The sequence below is a fragment of the Rhinatrema bivittatum genome, chromosome 2 (assembly GCF_901001135.1).
Source record: "Rhinatrema bivittatum chromosome 2, aRhiBiv1.1, whole genome shotgun sequence".
In the NCBI taxonomy this organism is placed as follows: Eukaryota; Metazoa; Chordata; class Amphibia; order Gymnophiona; family Rhinatrematidae; genus Rhinatrema; species Rhinatrema bivittatum.
In genome coordinates, this window is record NC_042616.1 from 40275813 (window position 1) to 40303218 (window position 27406).

Here is a 27406-nt window from a genome sequence, read left to right on the forward strand (position 1 = left end):
TAGAGACAAGGAGTCTTTTCTTCTTTCTTCCTCTAATTTGCAGATTAACAGCTGAACCCAGAACCCTCCTGTACCAAATCTCAGTTTCTGCCCATCTCCCTCCCTCCTCCTGCCTCTGTATCAGCCCCTGAGCTGCACTGCGAGACGCAAACCTTCAGCTCTTCCCCAGCTCGCGAAGGAGCCCCCAAATCATTTCTGATCCTGAAAGCAGCAAAAGCAGAGTGGAAAATGCCTGCAGGAGCTTCTGCTCAGGTAGGAAATTATTCCCAGCTTCCTGCCCTTTCTGTGCAAACACTTCTGCAGCTTTCAAACTTGGGACACTGCAGAGTCAGCCCTGACTTTAATACGATCTTGAGCAGACCTGGAAAACAGAAATTTAATTTTGGGACCCTTCTGAGTGTGAGGAGAGAGATCAAGAATCCCCTAAGGTGAGATTTTTGTATCCCATGTTCTTTGTGTAACAGGTTTCAAGATAATATAATTCAGCTCTTAGACTATATGTGATGTGACTACCCACGCCCCCCTGCCCAGATGAGAGCCAGTGTGGGGAGGTCTCCTGAAATATAATCCTTCTCTGGAACTGTGCATTATCAGGCTGAATCACTATCTGTGCAGGAAAAATGGGCACTCATGATTGAGCGCCCGCTTTCCTAACGCGCCCATCCATTTCTCTCGGGTTCGCGATTCAGTAAGCTAATGAGCCACTGCGTTAAAAAGGAAACGCTAGGGTCAGGTGCCTAGGAGAAGTGGTTGTGCATGGGTTAGGAAAACAAACGCTCGGTTTTACCAGCACGTGTTTTCTTTACCCGAACACAGCTACGGGTTAGGAAAATGGACGCTCGTAAATTGAGTGTCCGTTTTCCTAACCTGACCACTGTCAAGACATTTTTTTTACACGTTGCTGCTTCCTGTGGTTCCTTCGACTTAATATCGCCACTATATTAAGCAGTATTAAGCAATATTTTCTGCTTTTCTGTTAAACCTTTGGGGGCTCCTCAAGCTTTAATGCCAGCTCCAGGGTTGGCGTTAAGTTTTGAGGGTTAAAATGTGCGTGTTGGGCACATGGTTCTTTTTTAACATAAGGGCGTACTTGCTAATAGCCTTATCAACATAGCATTTACATGTGATGAGCGCTATTAGCTATGCGCCATTTTAGAGGTGCTGATCCCCTTATTGCAACAGCAGTTATGGACACGAGTCAACCTGTGCACAGGCCTGAGCACACAGTATTGCATCGACCTGTATGTTACTGTGAATTATTTACACACAGAAACCTCTCCCCCTGCCCTGCTGAGTCCAGCACTGAGAGATCTCCTGATGGATGAGATGCAGAAGGTGCTGAATGTGTTTCTGGTTTGTGTTTCAGGTCCCAGTCACTTTTGAGGACATTGCTGTCTATTTCTCCCAGGAGGAGTGGGAGGATTTGGAAGAACTACAGAAAGAGCTTTATAAGGATGTGATGAAGGAGAATTATCAGGCCTTGATTTCATGTGGTAAAGAATCATTTTACATTTTCATTAGCATCCCTGGGATATCATCATAAAGACATTTTCAGAGTGTGAGGGTTTCCTGATTTGATAAAGAAAAAACCCCCCCAAAAACGAGTGGTTACTGAAATGATCACTTTTCCTCCTGTAAGTTGTAGCCATGGGGGGGGAAGGGGAACTGAAGAGAGAGATCAACTGTCCCAGGTGAAAATAAAAATCAGCAGGGAGGGAGGGAGGGGATATAGGCTAAATTAGTTTGTATGTGAAAGAGAAAGGGGGATAGGAATGTTACTGGGGTGGATTTGTGGGTGGCTGTTTCATAGAGGGGGGGGAGTGGTGCCAGTATGTGTGTTGGGAAGGTGATGTGTACCTGGCAGAGGAAATGAAAGAAGGGGGACGTCCCTTCTCCTGCTTCCTAGGTCTTAGATCCCATTCTCTCCCCTTCCCCCATACCTTGGTCCCAGTTCGCCTTCTAATCTCCCCCAATCCCCTCCCATCATTTCTGATACTCCCCCCTCTATCCTCCCTCCCTCTTTCTCACATTTTCCATCCTCTCCTCCTTCCTGCCTTATCTTCAGTTCTCCCTCTGTTCCTCACGAGTCTTCCACTATTCTCTGACTTCCCCTCTCCTTCCTCTAACCCTGAGATGCCATCCCTAGTGGTTAGAGCAGCCAGGATTCAAATCCCACTGACTCTGCTTGTGACCTTGGACAAGTCACTCCACTCTGAATTGCCTCAAAAAAGGGAGAAAGCCTTTAGGAACTATTGCCTCTTAGATTGTGAGCCCCCTGGTGGCAGGGAAAATATCTACTGTACCTGAATGTAACTCGCCTTGAGCTTCCGATGAAAAGGTATGAGCTAAATATCAATAAATAAAATCCCCATAGCAATTCCACTTCCTTCCCCACACCTATTGATATCTCTTTTCTTTATTAAAAAAATAAAAATAAAAAAATTCACAAAGGAACAAAATAAATTGTTCAGACCCATAAGAAATGACAGAAACCATTTAAGGTAGTGCTGGACTTCCGCCTTAACCAGTCAGTCATCCATCCAACATTTTTTCCCAAGCTACGTGTCCGCAAAAGTGAAAAAGCTGTTTCTTGTGTGGATTCAAACAGCATCCTTTTACGGTCTGGTAAACTGATAAACGTGGGGGTGACCTGCACAGTGCAGCGGATACTGGCATAAGCTTGCTGGGCAGGCTGGGTGGATCATTTGGTCCTTTTCTGCCATCATTTCTATGTAAGTGGCCTCAGGTGGGGATAATGTGAAGTATTTCAAATACCTCGCATTATTCCAGCACCGCACATATTTAATTGAGCTGATTTGCATGCAAAGGCTGGGCAGTGCCATTTTGAAAAATGGCAGCCATCGGGCCTGGAGCGTAGGGGACCCTCTGGGCTGCCATTGAACCACCAGAGGTTTTTTTTGTGAGTAAAGGGGGCTCTAGGGGCCACATTTTTTTTTTATGAAGGGGAGGAGTTTGGGATTTGGGGGTGGGGCCTGGTATTGATGTAAAAAAATTTTTTTTTTTAATCTTACAACGGCTTGCTTCCAGTGCACTGGGGATGGGGGAGCAGGGGGTTCTGTGGAGACCCCTGAGTTTTTGAGTACTTTGGGGGGGGGAGGGGGCCTTACTCAGGACCGTCAGTCCTTTTAAGAGATGGGGACTCCACAGTGCCAGGGCCACCATTGCATGTATAGGGACATTTACTGCTGCAGTATTTTTTTTTTCCCTTGGTATTTAATCTGGAGGAAAAATACCAGGGGAATCATAAAGTGGCAGGGCCATTTACTACAGCTTTGAGACTCCTGCAGTATTTTGTGTGTGAATATTTATACAGTACATAGAAAATGAAAAAGCACTAAAATGGCCTGTTGCTACCAAAAAAAGGTTTTAGCCTATTGATACTGTTTTGAATTGTATTCTTCAGCTCTTATTTTTGTTTGCTCCTTGTAGCTAGGGATTCTTCATGTTTTAGCATTGCCATCCTGCTTGTCCTCCGGATGCTTACCTGTAACTTGCACTCTCCAAAGACAGTAGGATGTCTGTACTAACAAAATCCACCTGCCTCCCCTTGGAGTTGTTTCTCCAGGTTCTGAGCTATTAATAGACTGTCGGGGACCCTGCTTGGATACAGTGACATTGGTGGGGCTGTACATGCCAAGTAGGGTATCCCCAAAGCTGTCCTCGGAGAATACCTGTTGCATAACATAGGGCCTCATTATCTCAGAAAATGGCTTTTCACTGCACCCCTGTACGCTACCTCTGTTCCTTGTTAGAGATCCCTTCTCTTAAAACGACAGAAGGCCTTTTCAGTGATAAGTCCCATTCTTTGGAAGTGGATCCCCAAAGGCTTACATTTCTGCAGATCTCTTGCCTTTTAGTTAATATGCCAAAACTTGGCTCTTCCAATCGAGTTGGTATTGATGCGGAGCCCAGTTGCTAAGTATTTCTACTGTGATCTTAACACATGACAAAAGATCCAGTCGACTTCAATATTTAGTTCAATTGTGTTTTTTTTCCTGAAAGTTTATATTGCTTTTTGTATTTTATTATGTTTGTTGGTGCTTTATTATATTCATTAGTCATTTTTGGTTTGTGTGTGTGTATATATATATATATATATATATATATATATATATATATATATTTTTTTTTACTATTGTGGTAGGTTTGAATTGTTATCTTCTGCCTTGAGAAATGGAATGGTAAAGTGGATTAGAAATAAATTAAGTTGATAATGATGATGATCTTACTTCAGGAACAAGCTCTCCGAATGTCACCCCTGATATTATCTCCCACATTGAACGAGGGGAAGAGCCGTACATCAGGGATGAGCCGGGATCAGAGGAAAGAGAAACTGGGAGAAGCAGCTGCTCGGGTGAGTGCAGTAATGAGAGGGAATGCTCCCTCTCCTCCCTGAAATCTCAGCCCCCTCCTCCTTCTTCCCTGCTGCATCTTTCCTCCTCTGCAGTGGCTGATGGGAGGGCCTCCTCCTCCTTCCAGCCTATACAGATTGATGCATGCACACTTCTACCTTCTCCCGATGTACGCATGCCTTAATCTTCTTCTGGCCCATGCCTTAATCTTCTTCTGGCCCAGGCAGGCTGATTGAAATGCAACATGAGGTGTCTTCATCCTTTCAGCCCATGGAGGCAGCTGTTAAGGGCTTGTGCTGTGGTCAGGGCTGTTGCCAGGGTAATTAGGCACCCTTGATGAACCTTCAGCCTTCTGCCCTCCCCAATTAACTTTCAGCCATAGCCTCCCCCCTAAAATTTTGATCATTAGATTCCATAATCATTATGATCTCACCACCACCCCTCCCAGAACAAGCCTGTACAGACATATAATTGCTAACCAAAAAACACAGAAAGGATGAGTTGTAAGTAACTTAATAAACAATAGCGAAAACACAACTCGTAACATTTATTTTATTTTATTTATTTATTTATTTATTAGCTTTTATATATCAACATTCGTGGGTACATCATGCCAGTTTACAATATAACTGAAGGAGGAAAATACAAAAAAACCAGGGTGGGGGGAGGGGAGCAGATAGGAAGAGAGAATGAGCGAGAGAAGAGAGGGAAAAACAGGAAGAGGAAAAAAGGAACAGTACCTGATGGAAAACAACAGAAGAACATGTAACATTGCAAATTATACACTCAAAAAGGGACTGTGGATAACCTTATATAAATTATACACTCCAAAAAGTATTATCTACAATAATATACATTATCTTTAACTAGTACATATGGAAGACACTATATATGACATTACAAATTATACGTTCAGAAAGGCAACTATATACAGTCTAGCAGGGTTGCTATAGGGAAAGGTAGGGTTTAAGGATAGGGGAAGGGGGTATATAAGGAGGTGCAGAGATATGGGAGACAAATCAGACAAAACACGCCTTTCTTTGTGACAAACACGATTCCTCAGACAATTGCAGCACAACAGCCTAAGACGCTGCGGGGAAACCCTTCCATCAAAGGAAACAGTGTATCAGTGTTGAATGTATTTTTAAAGGATTTTTAGCAAATGCAATTAAAAATAATAACGACAGTCCAAAGGAACTTTCTTGAAGTAACTTAGCTTTGTTTAGGCAAGAAATCCAGACCGGACACCCGACGCTGTCAGCGTTTCGAGAGTACTACCAGCGACTCTCTGCCTCAGGGGAACTCACCACCATCATAAGGATCCTTGTTCCTTCAACGCAAATGTAGACATTTTTATTGCAAATGGAAGACTCCCCACCAACCAATCACAGTGCAGGTAAACATGACATACATGTTGATGGCCAATCCAAATCGGTTTCATAAAGATAACTTGAATGCTGAATTATTCAGTATTGAACCAGTTGATAGATTCATTTAAACCATTTGGGGCTACAGAATTCAACTTGAAAATCCATATCTGTTCCTTCAAAGATAATTGCTTTACCTGATTACCACCTCTAGCGCTTATGGGAACAGAATCGATGACAGTCCATTTTATCTGTTCAAATGAATGTTTGACATTTAGAAAATGAGAAACAATTGGCGCTGTAATCCTTTCTGTGTTCACACGATTTTTATGTTCAATCAGAAAGTTCCTGTTGTGATTCTGCCCTCTTGGGCAGCCTCTTACCTTCTCTCTTCCTGCCCCACGGTCCAGAGGCTGCAGTCCCTGGTCTTCCTTGCGGCTGGAGCCGCTCCTCAGTCTGCTTTCTACGCCTTGAGAGCTGCCGACAACGCTGGGCCTGTTCCTCGGCCCCGCCCTGCTCTTCAGCATTAGCAGCAGCATGGCCGCTGTCCATGGTTCTGCTTCCTGTTTCCTGCTCACTTCCTAGGGGGCGAGGCCGCGTCCTCTTTGGTGATTTAAAGGGCCAGCATAGGAGTGGCCCACTGATGACCTCACTTCCTGGAAACTCCCTCTTCTGCCTATATAAAGGTCTTGGATTCATTCATGCCTTGCCTTCGCAACGAGCCAGTCTTCTGAGGAACTTCTCCTTCCTCTTGGACTCCATGCTCCTGCTCTTGCTGGGTGTTCCAGGTTTTCATGGGATCCCTCTTCGTTTCATCTCTGCTGTTCTTGATCTCCATCTTTGATGTCCTGATGTTCTCGACGTCCTCCGTCACTGCCATCCTGATGTTCCGGAAGACCTGATTCCTCAATGGCTAGAGGTCCTTGTGTTCCTGACCTTCCTGATGTTTGTTCCTGTGATGTTCCAGCTCCTCGAGTCCTCCAGATGTCCATCCCGAGGGTAAATCTGTTTCGCCGGTTCCTGTTCTCGGACCTTAGAGCCTCGGTCAGTTGGATTCTTTTCCTGAGCCTGCCCCGCTCCCGTGTGGTCCGTGACCAGCCTCCAGGTTGTGTAGGGCGCGCAGTGGGACAGGGTGGTCCGTGACCAGCCCATTGGATCTGCCCATGTCGGTGGGCTGTGTAGGGCGCCCTGAGGAACAGTGCCCATCTGTCTTCGTCCAAGTCATCCCAGTTCCTCCTCTCTCGTCTGGATTTCCCAAGGTCCGTAAGAGATATCCTTGCCTCGGACGTTTCTGAGGCCCTGAGCCTCCATCTACTCTAGTTCCAGATGCCTTCTATGGATGAGCTACCATCCACTTGCCTTTCCGGATGTCCTGACGTCTTTTATTCCTGTTGTCGATGCCTTGTGTTCTACTTCTGAGCCCTGAAGTCTTCGTCTCAGCCTTCAAGCTTCAGTACTTGTCCGACCTCGTCTCCTGTCCGGCCTGCCGCCTCTGTCGCTACCAGCGGCAAGTCCGAAAGGGTAGTCTGAGGACAACTCAGAGACCAACCATGTTTGGTTAGTCTCACTAGACAGACATGGTCGTCTCCAACCCTAGACGAGGTCCTTCTTACTGCAAAGGGGCACGCATCTTACCCCCTAGCGCTCCCGGCCAGCGGAGTGTAACAGTTCCTTTGGACTGTCGTCATTATTTTTAATTGCATTTGCTAAAAATCCTTTAAAAATACATTGAACATGGATACACAGTTTCCTATGATGAAAGGGTTTCCCTGCAGCATCTTAGGCTGTTGTGGTGGAATTGTTTGAGGAACTGTGTTTGTGACAAAGAAAGGCATGTTATGAGTTGTGTTTTTTCAATATTGTTTATTAAGTTACAAACATATAATTGGACATCATTTATATATATATAAACATGTGTAACACAGATGTTTCCAAAATCGTTACAGTGTCTGGATGTTTCATCTCTGAGTTTTGGGGGGTAGACTGGAAAAAAATTAGAAATATAAAACAAATCCATACTGCATTGGATGAAGGTAATCTCTGAAATGCCTGGCTGGACTAAACAAGGATATTTGCCCTTACTATTGCCATAGAAAAAAAAAAAGTTGAATTCTGTTGTCTGCTTAGTGACAGTGACGCAGACTCCTTCCATTACCAGACACTTTGTGAAGTAACACAAAATCTGTAAAAATGTCTCTCCGAACCTATATACCGTACCTGCCATACCAAAGCAGTATTAACTCCCATAACTCAAATAGCAACAACCTTATCTATGAAAAGGCAGCACTGCCAACTTTCCACTGGGTTCTAAAACCAATGTACCTCCCATTAGGAGAAAAGAACAAGCTGGATTGCTACACAGCCCACATGTTTTCAGAATACCTCACCTCAATCATACGCCATCGTCAGGCCCTTTCCAAAAACAGCTTCCTTTTCGTCCTGCAGACTAGTCCTCCGGCCGGCGATTTGTGGTAGCCTGATGCAGCGGGCCTGTTTTGCGCTGGGTGCAGAAGACACGGGAGAAAGATGCTTCCTCGGAGCATTCTGAGCAGGTGGCTCAGCTGGAAGCTGGGGTGGCCTATGTGGCGGATGCAGTTTACGATTTGAGCCGCATGTCGGCCAGGAATATGGTCTCTGCTGTGGCAGCTAGGTGGTTGCTATGGTTGCGTAACTAATTGGCAGATTTGTGGTCTAAGTCCCAGCTGTGTAATCTCCCTTTTAAAGGGACGTTACTATTTGGTGATGACCTGGAGCAACTGATGAAGATCCTGGGGGAATCCAAGTGGAACAGGTTGCCGGAGGATAATAAAGCTGTCAGGAAGAACTTTCCGCTGCGGGCCCGTTTTCGGGATATGAGGTGTTTTCGGCCGGGCAAGGTGACCTCAAATGCGGGGCAGAAGTAGGCCGCTGATCAACAGCAGTCCTTTTGGGGTTCCCGCAGAACCTTCAGGGAAGGGGCTGGTCAGGGGGGCTGGAGGCGGTAAGACTTCACAGTGAAGTCAGGCCGGTCCACTCTTCAGTCAAAGCTGTAGGAGGAGGATCGTCCCTATTTAACGAGGAGTGGACCAAGATCACTTTGGACCAGTGGGTTCTAGAGGAGATAAGAGAAGGCTACATCTTCATGGCGTCCCTTTGCTTATCTCGAGCCACGCAAGAAGCAGTACGGAACACTTTGCTGCGCTTACAAAAACCTGAAGCTATTGTACTGGTTCCGCCTTCAGAGAGGAGAAAAGGAAGGTACTCGATTTATTTTGTGGTTTCCAAGAAAGAAGGTACATTCTATACCACTCTGGACCTTCAAAAGGTCAACATGGCATTGTGGGTCCCGCGGTTCCGGATGGAGACGCTGCGGATGGTAATTAATCGCAGTTCGTAAAGGACAATTTCTAGCGGCCCTAGTTCTGATGGAGGCCTACCTGCATATCCCCATTCGGCCGGCGCACCAGAAGTTTTTGAGGTTCATGGTGCTGGGGCAACATTTTCAGTTTCGGGCTCTTCCTTTCTGGTTGGCCTCGGCTACACACAGGTTCACAAAGGTGACTGTCGTGGTGACGGCGGCGGCACTAAGGAGGGAAGGGATTCTGGTTCTCCCTTATCTAGATGGCTGGCTAGTGCGAGCAAAGTCCGAAGTGAAATGTTGCCAGGCAGTGCATCAAGCGATGCAGTTGTTACAGTCGCTCGAATGGGGGGGATAAACTTGAACAAGCGTCATCTGGTGCCGACCCAGTCATTGGACTCTCTGGGGGCACATTTTGATATCCGCATGGGCAGAATCTTCCTTAACCTTGGAGAGAGTCACGAAGATTCAGGCTCAGATAGGGCATTTCTTGAAAATGCCAGTTCCCAAGGCCTGGGATTACTTGCAAGTACTGGGTTCTATGGGTGTCTATGCTGGATTTGGTGCCATGGGCTTTTGCCCATCTTCGACCTCTTCAGCGGGCTCTACTGTCCCACTGGAGTCTGTTGTCAGAGGAGTATAGCGACCTTTACCGCTGCAGTGGGAATCCAGATCCAGCCTCTTGTGGTGGCTGGTGAAGGGGGTGGATCTGGAGACTCCGGATTGAGTAGTGGTGAGCACAGATGCCAGCCTCAGTGGTTGGGGGGCGGTCTGTCTCAGACGAAATCTCAAGGTTGGTGGTTGCCCACAGAAGCAACCTGGTCTATCAATCATTTGGAAATGAGGGCAGTTCACAGGGCGCTGGTATTTGTCCTTTCTCACATCCGAGGGCGTATGGTCAAAGATTTCTCAGAAAATGCAACAATGGGAGACGGACCTGCGTAATACTAGACTATTGCGCTACTTGGCAATAGCTACCAGGTCGGTGATAGCCCAATGGTGGAAAAAACAGGAGGCCCCGCCTTTGCAGTTGGTTATCACCAGACTCAAAGGAATCAAAACGATGGAAAAAATATCTGGCCTCCGGAGGGACCGGATGGTTAAGTACGCACAGATTTGGGACCCCTTTGAACACTGGCTTTCGAACCATGAGGGTAGGGGAGGGCCTTCAGATGGTCACTCATTGCTGGACGGGGCACCGCCTTCACACTAAATATCATTATTGCTGTTGTTGGCTAGGGAGTGCACTTCATTGCATTTTATGCTGTACATGGTTGGCTATTGGGGTCCTTGCATTCTCTCCTAATAGCCGGTGTGTTTACTCTTGTTTAGCTTTGCTTGTTCTTGTAGTCTACTGTGGTGTATTAATGTTGGGGATCATGTTCAATGCAGGTCTGGGGCTCTGGGGTTGGGGAGGGGAGGGAACGGAGGGGGGGTGTTTATACCTGAAAATGAATGGGTGACTGGACAGTCCTGTGTGGGCTGCAGCTGTATGACATAATTCTGGCTTGTCTATTTACTGTTATCCAAATAAAATGTTTAATTACAAAAAAAAAAAAGAAAATGCAACAATGGTGGCATACATCAATCAGCAGGGCGGCTCGAAGAGTAACGCCATGGCTTGGGAGGCCCAGGAGCTTTTTGTCTGGGTAGAATGGCATTTGGAGGGGTTAGCAGCTTCACATGTGGCCAAAGTGGACAATGTGCAAGCGAACTCTCAGCAGGCAACAGTTGGACTCGGAAGTAGTCAATGGAGGCCTTCAATCTGATTTGGGTTCGCTGGGGCAGCTCCCAGCTGCATCTGATGGCATTGCAGAGCAATTCCAAAGCGGTGCAGTTTTTCAGTTGCAGAAGAGAGGTTGGAGCTGAGGGACTAGATGCTCTTGTTCTTCTGTGGCTAGCAGGGCTCCTGCTGTATGCCTTTCCTTCATGGCTGTTAATAGGCCACGGGTGGAGACGCATCAAGAGACATCCAGGTTGGGTGTTTCTTGTGGCACCAGAGTGGTTGTGGTGTCTGTGGTTCGCAAATCCGATTCTTCTGTGTTGCGTCTGTCGGTCACAGACGGCTGCGACTGCTCTGCCTTACCTCTTTTCTTCCCTTTTCCTCCTCCTTGGGCAGGATGGCTGCCTCTGGTGCCGAGTGCCTCAGCGTCTCCAGCTTAGCATGGGCGTTCCAGTCTGCCATACTCATTCCTCTGGCCTCCTAGGGCGCGCACACGCACATCTCCTACGCTCAGATACATGTCGTGACGGGAACCTCGGGGGCATCCCCACCGCATGACATCAATACCTCTGGGTATTTAAAGCCTCCGCTTCGCTACCACCTTTGAGTTAGCAAGGACTTTGGTTTAAGCTACTGTGACCGCTCTAAGCTGCATGCTTAGATGCCGCTCTACACTCCAAGGGCCTCACTCCTTTAGAAGCTCAAGACACCTGCTCCTCGGGGGTCTCTCGCTTCCATCACCCTTTGGGGCCTCTACTAACTGAGACAACCACTCCTCAGGGGTCTCTCTCTCTCTTATTCTTTTCAGGATCTCCAGACTATCTGGTACTCGCTCCTCGAGGGCCTACCAGTCTATGTATCCTGTACCACGGACCTTCAGTCCCACCATCTCACTACCAGGAAGATGCCTACACTCCTGTGAGTACCTCTACGATCCTGTGCTCCAACGCCACCCACCAGGCTCGGTGTTGCCCGCACCGCGGGTCCCCACCTCTCTTGAACATCTGGGTGAGAATCTACATCTGAGACTGTTGAACATATTGGCACCTCGTGGACCTCAGTGCCTTACCTTCCTGCTTCATACCATCTATCTACAGCAGTACAATAAAGCCTTCCATTCATTTCGTGTCTGCTATCTGAGTTTAGCCTATCGCTGTGGTTCCTCATAGGGCCCTTCCCTGTGGGCAGAGTCATCTCCACAGCGACCAAGGGTCCACAGTGCCACAAACACAACATTCTGGTAGTAGAAGGGCCCCTCAGATTGGCTCATCTTCTGGGTCTGTTAAGGGAAGGTCCTGTCGTCTCGGGTCAGGTGGATCCCTTTTGTCTCGCGGCTTGGCTTTTGAGGGGCAACAGTTAAGGCGAAAGGGTTACTCAGAGCTTTGGGCCAGGAGGCTGTCCACGACTATGGTTTATGTCTGGGTATGGAGAGTCTTTGAGACTTGCTGTTTGGAAGAAGGCCTATATTCATTTCTGGCAGGGATACCACATATTTTGGCCTTTTACAGCAGGGATTGTTCAAGGGCTTAGTCTACAATTCCCTTTGGGTACAGGTAGTGGCCCTGAGGTGTCTCAGGGGTAAACTACAAGGGAGGTCTTGATGTTGCATCCGGACACGGTGCAATTTTTTTTTTTTTTTTGAAAGGGGTCAAGCATTTGCAGTCGCCGGTGCGCAGAGTGTGTCCGATGTGGAGTGACCTTAGTTCTGCGAGTGCTTTGCGGTCTTCCATTCGAGCCATTGCGGAAGGTGTCTCTAAAGGACCTCACCCTGAAGCTGTTTTTTTTTCTGGTGGCGATTTGTTCAGCCAGAAGGATTTTGGAACTGCAGGCTTTGTCCTGTAGGGAGCCGTTTTTGAGAATTAAGGATGATGATGTGACTTTGCGCAAGGTACCCTCGTTCCTTCCCAAGGTGGCTTCCTCTTTTCACCTCAGTCGGACTGTGGAGCTTCCTACGTTTCCGAATTGGTCTTCGGAAACGCCAGAAGCAAAGGAACTACATTTGTTGGACGTTTGTCGGATGCTGTTGCGGTATCTTAAGATCAGCATCAGTTTACAGCGGTCGGATCTTCTGTTTGTATTGTTTGGCGAGCCAAAGAAGGAATATAAGGCTGCGAAGGGCCCTATTGCTGGTTGCTTGAAGGAAGCTGCTATTCCAGCTTATCTTTGCCAGGGCAGAAAGGTTCCAGAGGGGCTGCGATTCCATTCTACTAAGGCGTAGGCGGCTTCTTGGGCTAAGAGTCAGTTGGCGTCGCCACAAGAGATTTATCAGGTGGCTACGTGATCTTTGTTGCACGCTTTCTCTCGACATTACCGGTTGGATGTTCAGGTGCCGGGAGAGCTGAGTTTTAACAAGAGTGTATTGAAAGCGGGTCTTTCGCGAGCCCGCCCAGGGTAGGGGTGCTTTGGTTACATCCCACTTGTCTGGACTAATCTGGGGTCTGAACAGGAAAGGAAAATTGGTTCTTACCTGCTAATTTTCACTCCTGAAGTACCACAGATCAGTCTAGAGGCCCTGCCCCTGAGTTACGATAGACTGGTTTAACTTGTGCTGATTGTATCTGGAGCATTCAGTATGTTTATAGTTAGAGCCTAAAAAGGGTTTCCAGGTTTGGTTGTTCCTTGAGGTTCATGTAAGAGTTCCAGTTCAGTAGTGTTCACTCTAAGTTTGACTTGAGTACAGGTCAATACTGAGGGACAGCAGGTGGCACTCTCGGTTATGCAGCGGTGCCTCAAAGTTTTTGTTCTCTGTCTCCATCTGCTGGCAGGGATGCCTAACTCGCTTGTCTGGACTGATCTGTGGTACTTCAGGAATGAAAATTAGCAGGCAAGATCCAATTTTCCTTTACTTAGGAAAGTGCTTTTCCTCCGGTCTGCCACAGAAGAGTCCTCCATGTCGGCAGGCCCGGCTCGCTGCTCTTCCCTGTCCCTCCCGCCGGCAGGAGGAGAGCAGGGCTTCACGCCGCAGTCCTCCTCTGACTTCATTCTGAAGTTGAACATGAGGGGGGGGGCCTGTCGTTTTGCGGTTCTGGCCAGCACTGCCCATTCAAACACAAGCATGAAGGCAACGGAGGAGGAAGCAGACACAGCATTGAAGCACTAAATCTCCTGCTGCTGGACGGTGGGAAGGGCGACGCAAAACAGGACTCGTTTGGGAGTGGCGCGAAGCAGATATTTACCCCCCTCCATCAGCAATGCAAACATTCAAATCAGCACTACCAATTTGGCCCGACTACAGGTGCCCCGTGGCCCAATGTGCCCACTTTCGCCCTTCACTAGCTGCAGCCAGTGCCGCCAGGCAGGCTCCTGTCATTCACTTTCACATCATCTGTTTTTAAAACACGCAGCTTTTTCCCAACAAAGTTAAAATAAAAACACAATTCCATAATATATTTTGAACCCCTTCTTACAAGGGGATCATGCAGGTGAGGGGTGATGAAGTACAAGAGGAACACAAGAGAGGGGGAGAAGAGGGAGCGAGAGAGGATCCTGGCTATGGGGCGTTAGAGGGAATCAGAGACATCATGGGGAAAGCGGAGAGTTATGTGAAATTTTGCTTCATGTGCCATGAAGCTTGAGTAAAGCTGGAAAAGGGATCTTAGTGAGAAGGGGGACAGAAGGGATGTTGGGGACGAGGGACAAGAGGCAGAGGGGGATCTTGACTATGGACGGGCAGGCTTGGGATGGGGCGAGAGGATTCAGGCACCGAAGGAGGGGAGGAAAAGGGGAATCAGGTGTAAAGGATCCTAAGGAGAGTGAAGGGGAATCGGCAGAGGTTTTCACAGTGGTTATTGTATCCTTAGTTTATTGATTTATATGGAGGAGCTTTATAATGTTTGCATTTCACCTTGAGGAGATGAGTAATACATGTGAAGAAAATGACATTTGGGATCCTGGATCAGGAGAGAGAGAAGGAGCTCCTCCCAATAACGATCCCTTCTCTCACTCATTCACAACTCCCCCCCCCTCCCCCCTCGATCCCTTCGCTCCCATCCCACATCTCCTTACCCTCTATCACCCTGCACACAGCAGGGTCCCCCCCCCCTCGCTCACTCTCTCGCCGCACCCTCCATTTCCCTCGCTTCCATCCAGAGACATTGCTGGGTACCTCAAAGACTCAGGGTATGGGCTCGTAGGACTTGGGGGCCCGATACGATCTCCTCCCCCTCCCCCTCCCCCCCCCCCCCCGAGCTTTTGATAATTAAATCCAACAATTATGATCAGCCTTCCCTTCCCCCCTCCTTTGCCCCGAGAACGATCCTATAAAAAACAACCAAAAAAACCCCAGGGCACTGGTGTTACCGAGATCCTGCTGTCCTTATAGGGGTAACTTGAGAAATCAGCACCGACCGCACTGGAATAGCCATGGGGATTCGCGGCACTGGCTGAGTCTTGTACAGTCCGTGGGGGTGTTGCCTGATCCTTATTAAGGGACTCTGTCCAGTCTTGTTCCGCTTGGTGACGCATTCCTGGCTTTCACAAAATTATTTAATCGTCCACCACCTTTCTCCGTATAACAAATAATAAATAAATACATTTTACATAAAACCATAACAATAACTTAAAACTGGAAATGACATTCCAGTCACAGAATTCCTGGCAGGTTTTGAAGCATTTTTACCAGATCAGCAGAGAAATTATCGAAAAAAAATCCCGGTGCTGGGCAAAGTGCACCAAGGGAAAGAGAGTATGGAGGGATCCCGGTGCTGGGCACAGGATGAGGGAAGAAAAGGGACAGGGGGCTGTGGATGGTGGTGTGTTGGGGCCACCACGCCCCAGATGTTTTTGTTTGGGCAAAAGGAGGTGTTGTGTTGGCACTGCCAAGCTCCTGTTGCTTTTGTGATGAACTGGAAGTGGTGTTTTGGGGGTCACTGAGCCCCTGATCTTGCTTTTCTGGAGGGGGGGGGGGGCAGGAGGTAGTGAATCCCCTACTGTGAATATCACACCTGGACACTTCCTCCCTCCTATCCTTCGCCTATCACCCTCCAGTTCTCTCTGTCCCAACATTTCACTCCCCCCATCTCTCTCCTCCATTGCTCCTTTCACACTCCGTCTCCCCCTCCCCCATCGTCAATCTCCTGACTTCCTTCTCCCTCTCACAGAGCTCCCCATCAATCCCAGACTGACTTTATCGCCCTGTGAAGGAGTATAAGGAGAAAACCCCCCAATACTTTAAGCCTGAGATGGCAGGCCTCCCTGATGAGGTGTATAACTAGCCGGGAACAGGAGGCCCAGGGGAGGGAAGGAAGTCTAGAGAGAGAGAGAAAACACTGCTGAACTGTAAGTTGTAATCCTGCCTTTGTATTCTTGAACTGCGAAGAATAGCAGAATTGCTTTTTTTGTTTGTTTTTTTGTTTCTTGTCACTAATAAAGAAGTTTTATGCAAGATTTCTGCCTGAGTCCAGCCTGAATCTGTCCTCTTGGTTACTCTGAGACCAAATCACGGTGCCACACACCCTCTTGCATCCATTTTCCCCTTTTACTCACCTCCTCTCTTTTTCCTCAGTTTGTCTGTCTCTCTCACTCCATCACCCACTCCTAGTATCCTCTTTGGCGCTCTATCATATGTGCTTCCCCATCACCCTGTATAACTGTTATACAACAATCCCGTGGCAATTGCCACGGGGATTGTCTCTCACTTACACACACACACACACCTCTCATACCTCCTCCACTTTCATCGTTACCTCTGGTTGTCTCTTACACACACACACAGACACAGACACCCCCCTCATACCTCCTCCACTTTCATCGTTACCTCTGGTTGTCTCTCACACACAGACACAGACACACACACCTCCCTCATACCTCCTCCACTTTCATCGTTACCTCTGGTTGTCTCTCACACACAGACACAGACACACACACCCCCTCATACCTCCTCCACTTTCCTCGTTACCTCTGGTTGTCTCTCACTTACACACAGACACACCCCTCATACCTCCTCCACTTTCCTCGTTACCTCTGGTTGTCTCTCACTTACACACAGACACACCCCTCATACCTCCTCCACTTTCATCGTTACCTCTGGTTGTCTCTCACTTACACACACACACACACCTCTCATACCTCCTCCACTTTCATCGTTACCTCTGGTTGTCTCTTACACACACACACAGACACAGACACCCCCCTCATATCTCCTCCACTTTCCTCGTTACCTCTGGTTGTCTCTCACTTACACACAGACACACCCCTCATACCTCCTCCACTTTCATCGTTACCTCTGGTTGTCTCTCACTTACACACAGACACACACACCCCTCATACCTCCTCCACTTTCACCATTACCTCTGGTTGTCTCTCACACACAGACACAGACACACACACCCCTCATACCTCCTCCACTTTCATCATTACCTCTGGTTGTCTCTCACACACAGACACAGACACACACACCCCCTCATACCTCCTCCACTTTCATCATTACCTCTGGTTGTCTCTCACACACAGACACAGACACACACACCCCCCTCATACCTCCTCCACTTTCATCGTTACCTCTGGTTGTCTCTCACACACAGACACACACACCCCCCTCATACCTCCTCCACTTTCATCGTTACCCTCTGGTTGTCTCTCACACACACACACAGACACACACACCCCCTCATACCTCCTCCACTTTCCTCGTTACCTCTGGTTGTCTCTCACTTACACACAGACACACCCCTCATACCTCCTCCACTTTCATCGTTACCTCTGGTTGTCTCTCACTTACATACACCCCTCATACCTCCTCCACTTTCATCATTACCTCTGGTTGTCTCTCACACACAGACACAGACACACACACCCCCCTCATACCTCCTCCACTTTCATCATTACCTCTGGTTGTCTCTCACTTACACACAGACACAGACACACACACCCCCCTCATACCTCCTCCACTTTCATCGTTACCTCTGGTTGTCTCTCACACACAGACACAGACACACACACCCCCTCATACCTCCTCCACTTTCATCATTACCTCTGGTTGTCTCTCACTTACACACACAGACACACACACCCCTCATACCTCCTCCACTTTCATCGTTACCTCTGGTTGTCTCTCACTTACACACAGACACACACACCCCCTCATACCTCCTCCACTTTCATCATTACCTCTGGTTGTCTCTCACACACAGACACAGACACACACACCCCCTCATACCTCCTCCACTTTCATCATTACCTCTGGTTGTCTCTCACACACAGACACAGACACACACACCCCCTCATACCTCCTCCACTTTCATCATTACCTCTGGTTGTCTCTCACACACAGACACAGACACACACACCCCCCTCATACCTCCTCCACTTTCATCATTACCTCTGGTTGTCTCTCACTTACACACAGACACAGACACACACCCCCCTCATACCTCCTCCACTTTCATCATTACCTCTGGTTGTCTCTCACACACAGACACAGACACACACACCCCCCTCATACCTCCTCCACTTTCATCGTTACCTCTGGTTGTCTCTCACTTACACAACAGACACACCCCCTCATACCTCCTCCACTTTCATCGTTACCTCTGGTTGTCTCTCACTTACACACAGACACACCCCCTCATACCTCCTCCACTTTCATCGTTACCTCTGGTTGTCTCTCACTTACACACAGACACACACACCCCCTCATACCTCCTCCACTTTCATCCTTACCTCTGGTTGTCTCTCACACACAGACACACCCCTCATACCTCCTCCACTTTCATCATTACCTCTGGTTGTCTCTCACACACAGACACAGACACACACACCCCCCTCATACCTCCTCCACTTTCATCATTACCTCTGGTTGTCTCTCACACACAGACACACACACCCCCCTCATACCTCCTCCACTTTCATCATTACCTCTGGTTGTCTCTCACACACAGACACAGACACACACACCCCCCTCATACCTCCTCCACTTTCATCATTACCTCTGGTTGTCTCTCACACACAGACACAGACACACACACCCCCCTCATACCTCCTCCACTTTCATCGTTACCTCTGGTTGTCTCTCACACACAGACACACCCCTCATACCTCCTCCACTTTCATCATTACCTCTGGTTGTCTCTCACACACAGACACAGACACACACACCCCCCCTCATACCTCCTCCACTTTCATCATTACCTCTGGTTGTCTCTCACACACAGACACAGACACACACACCCCCTCATACCTCCTCCACTTTCCTCGTTACCTCTGGTTGTCTCTCACTTACACACAGACACACCCCTCATACCTCCTCCACTTTCATCGTTACCTCTGGTTGTCTCTCACTTACACACAGACACACACACCCCTCATACCTCCTCCACTTTCATCATTACCTCTGGTTGTCTCTCACACACAGACACAGACACACACACCCCCCTCATACCTCCTCCACTTTCATCATTACCTCTGGTTGTCTCTCACACACAGACACAGACACACACACCCCCCCTCATATCTCCTCCACTTTCATCATTACCTCTGGTTGTCTCTCACACACAGACACAGACACACACACCCCCCTCATACCTCCTCCACTTTCATCGTTACCTCTGGTTGTCTCTCACACACAGACACACCCCTCATACCTCCTCCACTTTCATCATTACCTCTGGTTGTCTCTCACACACAGACACAGACACACACACCCCCCTCATACCTCCTCCACTTTCCTCGTTACCTCTGGTTGTCTCTCACACACAGACACAGACACACACACCCCCCTCATACCTCCTCCACTTTCATCATTACCTCTGGTTGTCTCTCACACACAGACACAGACACACACACCCCCCTCATACCTCCTCCACTTTCCTCGTTACCTCTGGTTGTCTCTCACACACAGACACAGACACACACACCCCCCTCATACCTCCTCCACTTTCCTCGTTACCTCTGGTTGTCTCTCACTTACACACAGACACACCCCCTCATACCTCCTCCACTTTCATCGTTACCTCTGGTTGTCTCTCACTTACACACAGACACACACCCCTCATACCTCCTCCACTTTCATCGTTACCTCTGGTTGTCTCTCACACACAGACACAGACACACACCCCCCTCATACCTCCTCCACTTTCATCATTACCTCTGGTTGTCTCTCACTTACATACACACCCCCCCCCTCATACCTCCTCCACTTTCATCGTTACCTCTGGTTGTCTCTCACTTACACACAGACACACACCCCCTCATACCTCCTCCACTTTCATCGTTACCTCTGGTTGTCTCTCACACACAGACACACACACCCCCCTCATACCTCCTCCACTTTCATCGTTACCTCTGGTTGTCTCTCACTTACACACAGACACAGACACACACACCCCCCTCATACCTCCTCCACTTTCATCATTACCTCTGGTTGTCTCTCACACACAGACACAGACACACACACCCCCCTCATACCTCCTCCACTTTCATCATTACCTCTGGTTGTCTCTCACTTACATACACACCCCCCCCTCATACCTCCTCCACTTTCATCATTACCTCTGGTTGTCTCTCACTTACACACAGACACACACACCCCTCATACCTCCTCCACTTTCATCATTACCTCTGGTTGTCTCTCACACACAGACACAGACACACACACCCCCCTCATACCTCCTCCACTTTCATCATTACCTCTGGTTGTCTCTCACTTACACACAGACACACACACCCCTCATACCTCCTCCACTTTCATCATTACCTCTGGTTGTCTCTCACACACAGACACAGACACACACACCCCCCTCATACCTCCTCCACTTTCATCGTTACCTCTGGTTGTCTCTCACTTACACACAGACACAGACACACACACCCCCCTCATACCTCCTCCACTTTCATCATTACCTCTGGTTGTCTCTCACACACAGACACACACACCCCCCTCATACCTCCTCCACTTTCATCATTACCCTCTGGTTGTCTCTCACTTACACCACAGACACACACCCCCCTCATACCTCCTCCACTTTCATCATTACCTCTGGTTGTCTCTCACTTACACACAGACACACACACCCCCCTCATACCTCCTCCACTTTCATCATTACCTCTGGTTGTCTCTCACTTACACACAGACACAGACACACACACCCCCCTCATACCTCCTCCACTTTTCATCATTACCTCTGGTTGTCTCTCACTTACACACAGACACAGACACACACACCCCCCTCATACCTCCTCCACTTTCCTCGTTACCTCTGGTTGTCTCTCACTTACACACAGACACACACCCCCCTCATACCTCCTCCACTTTCATCATTACCTCTGGTTGTCTCTCACTTACACACAGACACACACACCCCCCCTCATACCTCCTCCACTTTCATCATTACCTCTGGTTGTCTCTCACTTACACACAGACACACACACCCCCCTCATACCTCCTCCACTTTCATCATTACCTCTGGTTGTCTCTCACTTACACACAGACACACACACCCCCCTCATACCTCCTCCACTTTTATCGTTACCTCTGGTTGTCTCTCACTTACACACAGACACACACACCCCTCATACCTCCTCCACTTTCCTCGTTACCTCTGGTTGTCTGTCACTTACACACACACACACCCCCCTCATACCTCCTCCACTTTCATCATTACCTCTGGTTGTCTCTCACTTACACACAGACACACACCCCCCCTCATACCTCCTCCACTTTCCTCATTACCTCTGGTTGTCTCTCACTTACACACAGACACACACCCCCTCATACCTCCTCCACTTTCATCATTACCTCTGGTTGTCTCTCACTTACACACAGACACACACCCCCTCATACCTCCTCCACTTTCATCATTACCTCTGGTTGTCTCTCACTTACACACAGACACACACCCCCCTCATACCTCCTCCACTTTCATCGTTACCTCTGGTTGTCTCTCACTTACACACAGACACACACACCCCTCATACCTCCTCCACTTTCATCGTTACCTCTGGTTGTCTCTCACTTACACACAGACACACACACCCCTCATACCTCCTCCACTTTCATCATTACCTCTGGTTGTCTCTCACTTACACACAGACACACACACCCCCCTCATACCTCCTCCACTTTCATCGTTACCTCTGGTTGTCTCTCACTTACACACAGACACACACACCCCTCATACCTCCTCCACTTTCATCATTACCTCTGGTTGTCTCTCACTTACACACAGACACACACACCCCTCATACCTCCTCCACTTTCATCATTACCTCTGGTTGTCTCTCACTTACACACAGACACACACACCCCCTCATACCTCCTCCACTTTCATCGTTACCTCTGGTTGTCTCTCACTTACACACAGACACACACCCCCTCATACCTCCTCCACTTTCATCTTTACCTCTGGTTGTCTCTCACTTACACACAGACACACACACCCCCCTCATACCTCCTCCACTTTCATCATTACCTCTGGTTGTCTCTCACTTACACACAGACAACCACACACCCCCCTCATACCTCCTCCACTTTCATCGTTACCTCTGGTTGTCTTCTCACTTACACACAGAACACACACACCCCCCTCATACCTCCTCCACTGTCATATACCTCTGGTTGTCTCTCACTTACACACAGACACACACACCCCCCTCATACCTCCTCCACTTTCATCATTACCTCTGGTTGTCTCTCACTTACACACAGACACACACACACCCCCTCATACCTCCTCCACTTTCATCGTTACCTCTGGTTGTCTCTCACTTACACACAGACACACACACCCCCCCTCATACCTCCTCCACTTTCATCATTACCTCTGGTTGTCTCTCACTTACACACAGACACACACACCCCCCTCATACCTCCTCCACTTTCATCGTTACCTCTGGTTGTCTCTCACTTACACACAGACACACACACCCTCATACCTCCACTTTCATAATCTGGTTGTCTCTCACTTCACACACACACACACACACACACACACCCCCCTCATACCTCCTCCACTTTCATCATTACCTCTGGTTGTCTCTCACTTACACACAGACACAGACACACACACCCCTCATACCTCCTCCACTTTCATCATTACCTCTGGTTGTCTCTCACTTACACACAGACACACACACCCCCTCATACCTCCTCCACTTTCATCATTACCTCTGGTTGTCTCTCACTTACACACAGACACACACACCCCTCATACCTCCTCCACTTTCATCTTACCTCTGGTTGTCTCTCACTTACACACAGACACACACACCCCCTCATACCTCCTCCACTTTCATCATTACCTCTGGTTGTCTCTCACACACAGACAGACACACACCCCTCATACCTCCTCCACTTTCATCATTACCTCTGGTTGTCTCTCACTTACACACAGACACACACACCCCTCATACCTCCTCCACTTTCATCGTTACCTCTGGTTGTCTCTCACTTACACACAGACACACACACCCCCCCTCATACCTCCTCCACTTTCATCATTACCTCTGGTTGTCTCTCACACACAGACACAGACACACACACCCCCCCTCATACCTCCTCCACTTTCATCATTACCTCTGGTTGTCTCTCACTTACACACAGACACACACACCCCCCTCATACCTCCTCCACTTTCATCATTACCTCTGGTTGTCTCTCACTTACACACAGACACACCCACCCCTCATACCTCCTCCACTTTCATCATTACCTCTGGTTGTCTCTCACTTACACACAGACACACACACCCCCTCATACCTCCTCCACTTTCATCGTTACCTCTGGTTGTCTCTCACTTACACACAGACACAGACACACACACCCCTCATACCTCCTCCACTTTCATCATTACCCTCTGGTTGTCTCTCACTTACACACAGACACAGACACACACACCCCCCTCATACCTCCTCCACTTTCATCATTACCTCTGGTTGTCTCTCACTTACACACAGACACACACACCCCCCCCTCATACCTCCTCCACTTTCATCATTACCTCTGGTTGTCTCTCACTTACACACAGACACACACACCCCCTCATACCTCCTCCACTTTCATCATTACCTCTGGTTGTCTCTCACACACAGACACAGACACCCACACCCCCTCATACCTCCTCCACTTTCATCATTACCTCTGGTTGTCTCTCACACACAGACACAGACACACACACCCCTCATACCTCCTCCACTTTCATCATTACCTCTGGTTGTCTCTCACACACAGACACAGACACCCCCCCTCATACCTCCTCCACTTTCATCATTACCTCTGGTTGTCTCTCACACACAGACACAGACACACACACCCCCTCATACCTCCTCCACTTTCATCGTTACCTCTGGTTGTCTCTCACACACAGACACAGACACACACACCCCCCTCATACCTCCTCCACTTTCATCATTACCTCTGGTTGTCTCTCACACACAGACACAGACACACACACCCCCCTCATACCTCCTCCACTTTCATCATTACCTCTGGTTGTCTCTCACACACAGACACAGACACACACACCCCCCTCATACCTCCTCCACTTTCATCATTACCTCTGGTTGTCTCTCACTTACACACAGACACACACCCCCCTCATACCTCCTCCACTTTCATCATTACCTCTGGTTGTCTCTCACTTACACACAGACACACGACACCCCTCATACCTCCTCCACTTTCATCATTACCTCTGGTTGTCTCTCACTTACACACAGACACACACACCCCCTCATACCTCCTCCACTTTCATCATTACCTCTGGTTGTCTCTCACTTACACACAGACACACACACCCCCCTCATACCTCCTCCACTTTCATCATTACCTCTGGTTGTCTCTCACTTACACACAGACACACACCCCCCTCATACCTCCTCCACTTTCATCATTACCTCTGGTTGTCTCTCACTTACACACAGACACAGACACACACACCCCCCTCATACCTCCTCCACTTTCATCGTTACCTCTGGTTGTCTCTCACTTACACACAGACACACACCCCCTCATACCTCCTCCACTTTCATCATTACCTCTGGTTGTCTCTCACTTACACACAGACACAGACACACACCCCCCTCATACCCTGGTTCTCTGTCATCACCTCAGGTAGCCCAGGTTTGCATTGCTGATTTCAGGGAGATGGGGAGGGTACTGCATTCACCTCCCCTTCTCATGATCTCCCCAGTATTTAACCCCATTCTCATCTCCCCCAATATTTATCCTCTATAGACAAGTGCAGGAGAAGGGAGACGTAGGAGAGGTGCTTAGTTGTCTTGGCTGCTGCTACCAACTCTCAGAGTGCGCATCGTCCATTGCTCGGGGTTATGCTCTCCATCTCATTTAGCCTGGGAGTAAGACAGAAGCTGGAAGAACTTAAAAAGGAGGCTCAGCTTGGGGGGGGAAAAAAAAAAAGAGGAGCTGCTGTGTGTGCTGAGCAAAGCGGGGCCCAGCTGTCCGTGCACTCATCATCCCACTCCAGGGTTAATGCTGAAGGAAGGAAGAAGACGCATGCATGATTGCTCACCTTCTCAGAAAGAGGCTGCTGCGCATTTAAAGCCCCTGCTGGGTGGCCCACGGTGCTGGGAGCAGAGTCCAGGCGTGGACAGAGATGACGTTTCCCTGGCACACCCGATCAGGTCTGAAGGCCCCACCAGTGGGGCATGGCACTCTGGTTGGGGAATCTCTGCTCTGGATGATATCACAGACTTGGGGATGTTCATTTCTAATCATCACCCACAAACACTTAGGAGTGCTTATGTGTCAAAAATACTTGTGTAATTAAGTCTTCCATCTTCAAAATTCATTTTCAGGTGTCACATCCCCAAAACTATGCGTTCACATGCGATTAAAACCAAAGGTGTAAGCATCATCTTTTCAACAAGCCCATCCTAACACATTATTACAATAATACACAACCCCGAGTTCATTCATCTTGTGGTGTTGCACTTGTTAAGAGCAGAATACTCTCATTTTGAAGGCAAAGTTGTTTCAGTTATAGTTACAAGAGTATTTTGAACCCCCCCCCCCCCAAAAAAAAAAAAAACAAAACTGAAAAGCAATCTCTGGACTTTTTGTAAACTGAGAATAAAATATTCTACCTCTCACCCTCTTTCCCCACCTTTGGGATGTGATTCGCCCGTTCTCGGTCCAGTCATCGGTCTCTAGACCAAACCAGTGTATAAAGAAGTGGCATCTCCTCTCTCCAGGATGGCCCACAGTACCTAACCTGGCATCTCCTCAGAACTGTACGGTGCTTACTGTCTGGGAGCTCAAACAGCTTCTCACCGTATCTTTGAGACGTTTAAATGCTGGGGGAGGAGAGAGAGAGGGGGGGATGATTTGTGCGAATGGTGGGAGTAGTGGTGAGAGGGAGGGGGGGGGGGGAAGGGGAGAGAATGCAAGACAGTGCCATGGAAAAAGGAGAGTGGGGAAGGTTTCTGGGGTGGAAGAGGAAGAAATGGGATGGTTAATCCTGTGACTGGATTATTTTGCCTTACATAGGCTGATTTGCCCTGGGCCCACATCTCCCTGGAGTCCATGCTAAAGCATTGCCAGCCCCCTCCATCGCGTCCCTTGGCAGGGCGAGCGTTTCAGCCTGCACCCGTAACATCGTTCCTGCCAGCCCGCGGGAGGACATGGCATCCACGGGCCTGTGGAGGTGCTGCTGCTGCTGCTGGCAGTCTCATTGCCAGGCCACCCCCCCCAGCTCTTCTATGTATATTTAATAATGTGTTACCCAAATAACTTCAAAATATAAAAGACTTTAAAAATGACGTCAGCATGGCCATGTTTTGGCTAGATGCCTGCTTCAGGGGATTACTTACGCCAAGAAATATAATCTGGTTACAAATAAACAATGAGCTTCCTTTTCAAAAGCCATTTAGATCGATAACATAATAATCATCCGTCTAAATGGCTTACATGGCTCTGTTCGGCCCTTATCTGGCTAAATTCTAGCCTGCTGATTAGGGTCCTTCGCTCCCGGCACTGATTAAAACAGGTATTGGCCGGAATGGGGAGGGTGGGGGATGGGGGATGGGCCAGGCTGCCAGTATTCTTCATTGTGTGGGTGGGTGAGGGGGGGAAGGCAAGGGAGACAGCTGATCACGACCGGGGAATGGGGCCTGGCATTGTCCTCAAGTTTTAGAAAGGTTTTGGGGAGAGGAGGGCTGGGGGTAGGAGACTATGGCTTCAGTGCCCCACTTTGGGTGGGGGGAGGGAGGAGACTGGCCACCCTCTGGTTTTGTATTTTTATTTTGTTAAGGTAATGACAGCGCTACTTAGCCGGATAGCTTTAGGCTGGTTGTATTCAGCAGGGCGCTTTCTTCCCGCTGAAGATCTGGGACAAGTTATCCAGCTGACTTTGTCCAGATAACTTGTCCATTAACTGACTTACTGAATATGGACCCCCTAGTGTTACTCCCAGGGATAGCAATGGCTTTCTCTGGTCTGCTGTGCAGGTAAATTACTGTTGACATGCACAAATAGCTTTGAAAACTGTCCTCTGCAATTGCCAGTGGCAGGTACAGGATGGACAAATATTGGGGGGGGGGGGGGGGGGGGGGTTTCTGACAGATGCAACATAACATGACATGACACTGTGCTGCTGGGCCATATTAAGACAGGATACCTATAAAACTTTCATACTGAACCTTTTTGGGAAAACAG

The 27406-nt window shown here is 48.6% G+C and overlaps 1 protein-coding gene across 2 annotated transcripts in view; it reads left to right on the plus strand.

Moving 5' to 3' along the window:
* LOC115085914 (gastrula zinc finger protein XlCGF26.1-like) overlaps positions 1 to 27406 on the plus strand; it is a 34982-nt gene continuing 7576 nt past the window's right edge. The window contains exons 1-3 of one of the 2 annotated variants that reach the window (XM_029592452.1): positions 1 to 252; positions 1367 to 1493; positions 4256 to 4375. In XM_029592452.1, coding sequence (XP_029448312.1) covers positions 229 to 252; positions 1367 to 1493; positions 4256 to 4375 — 271 coding nt within the window. In that variant the 5' untranslated portion in view covers positions 1 to 228. The other variant, XM_029592453.1, reaches the window with a different exon arrangement.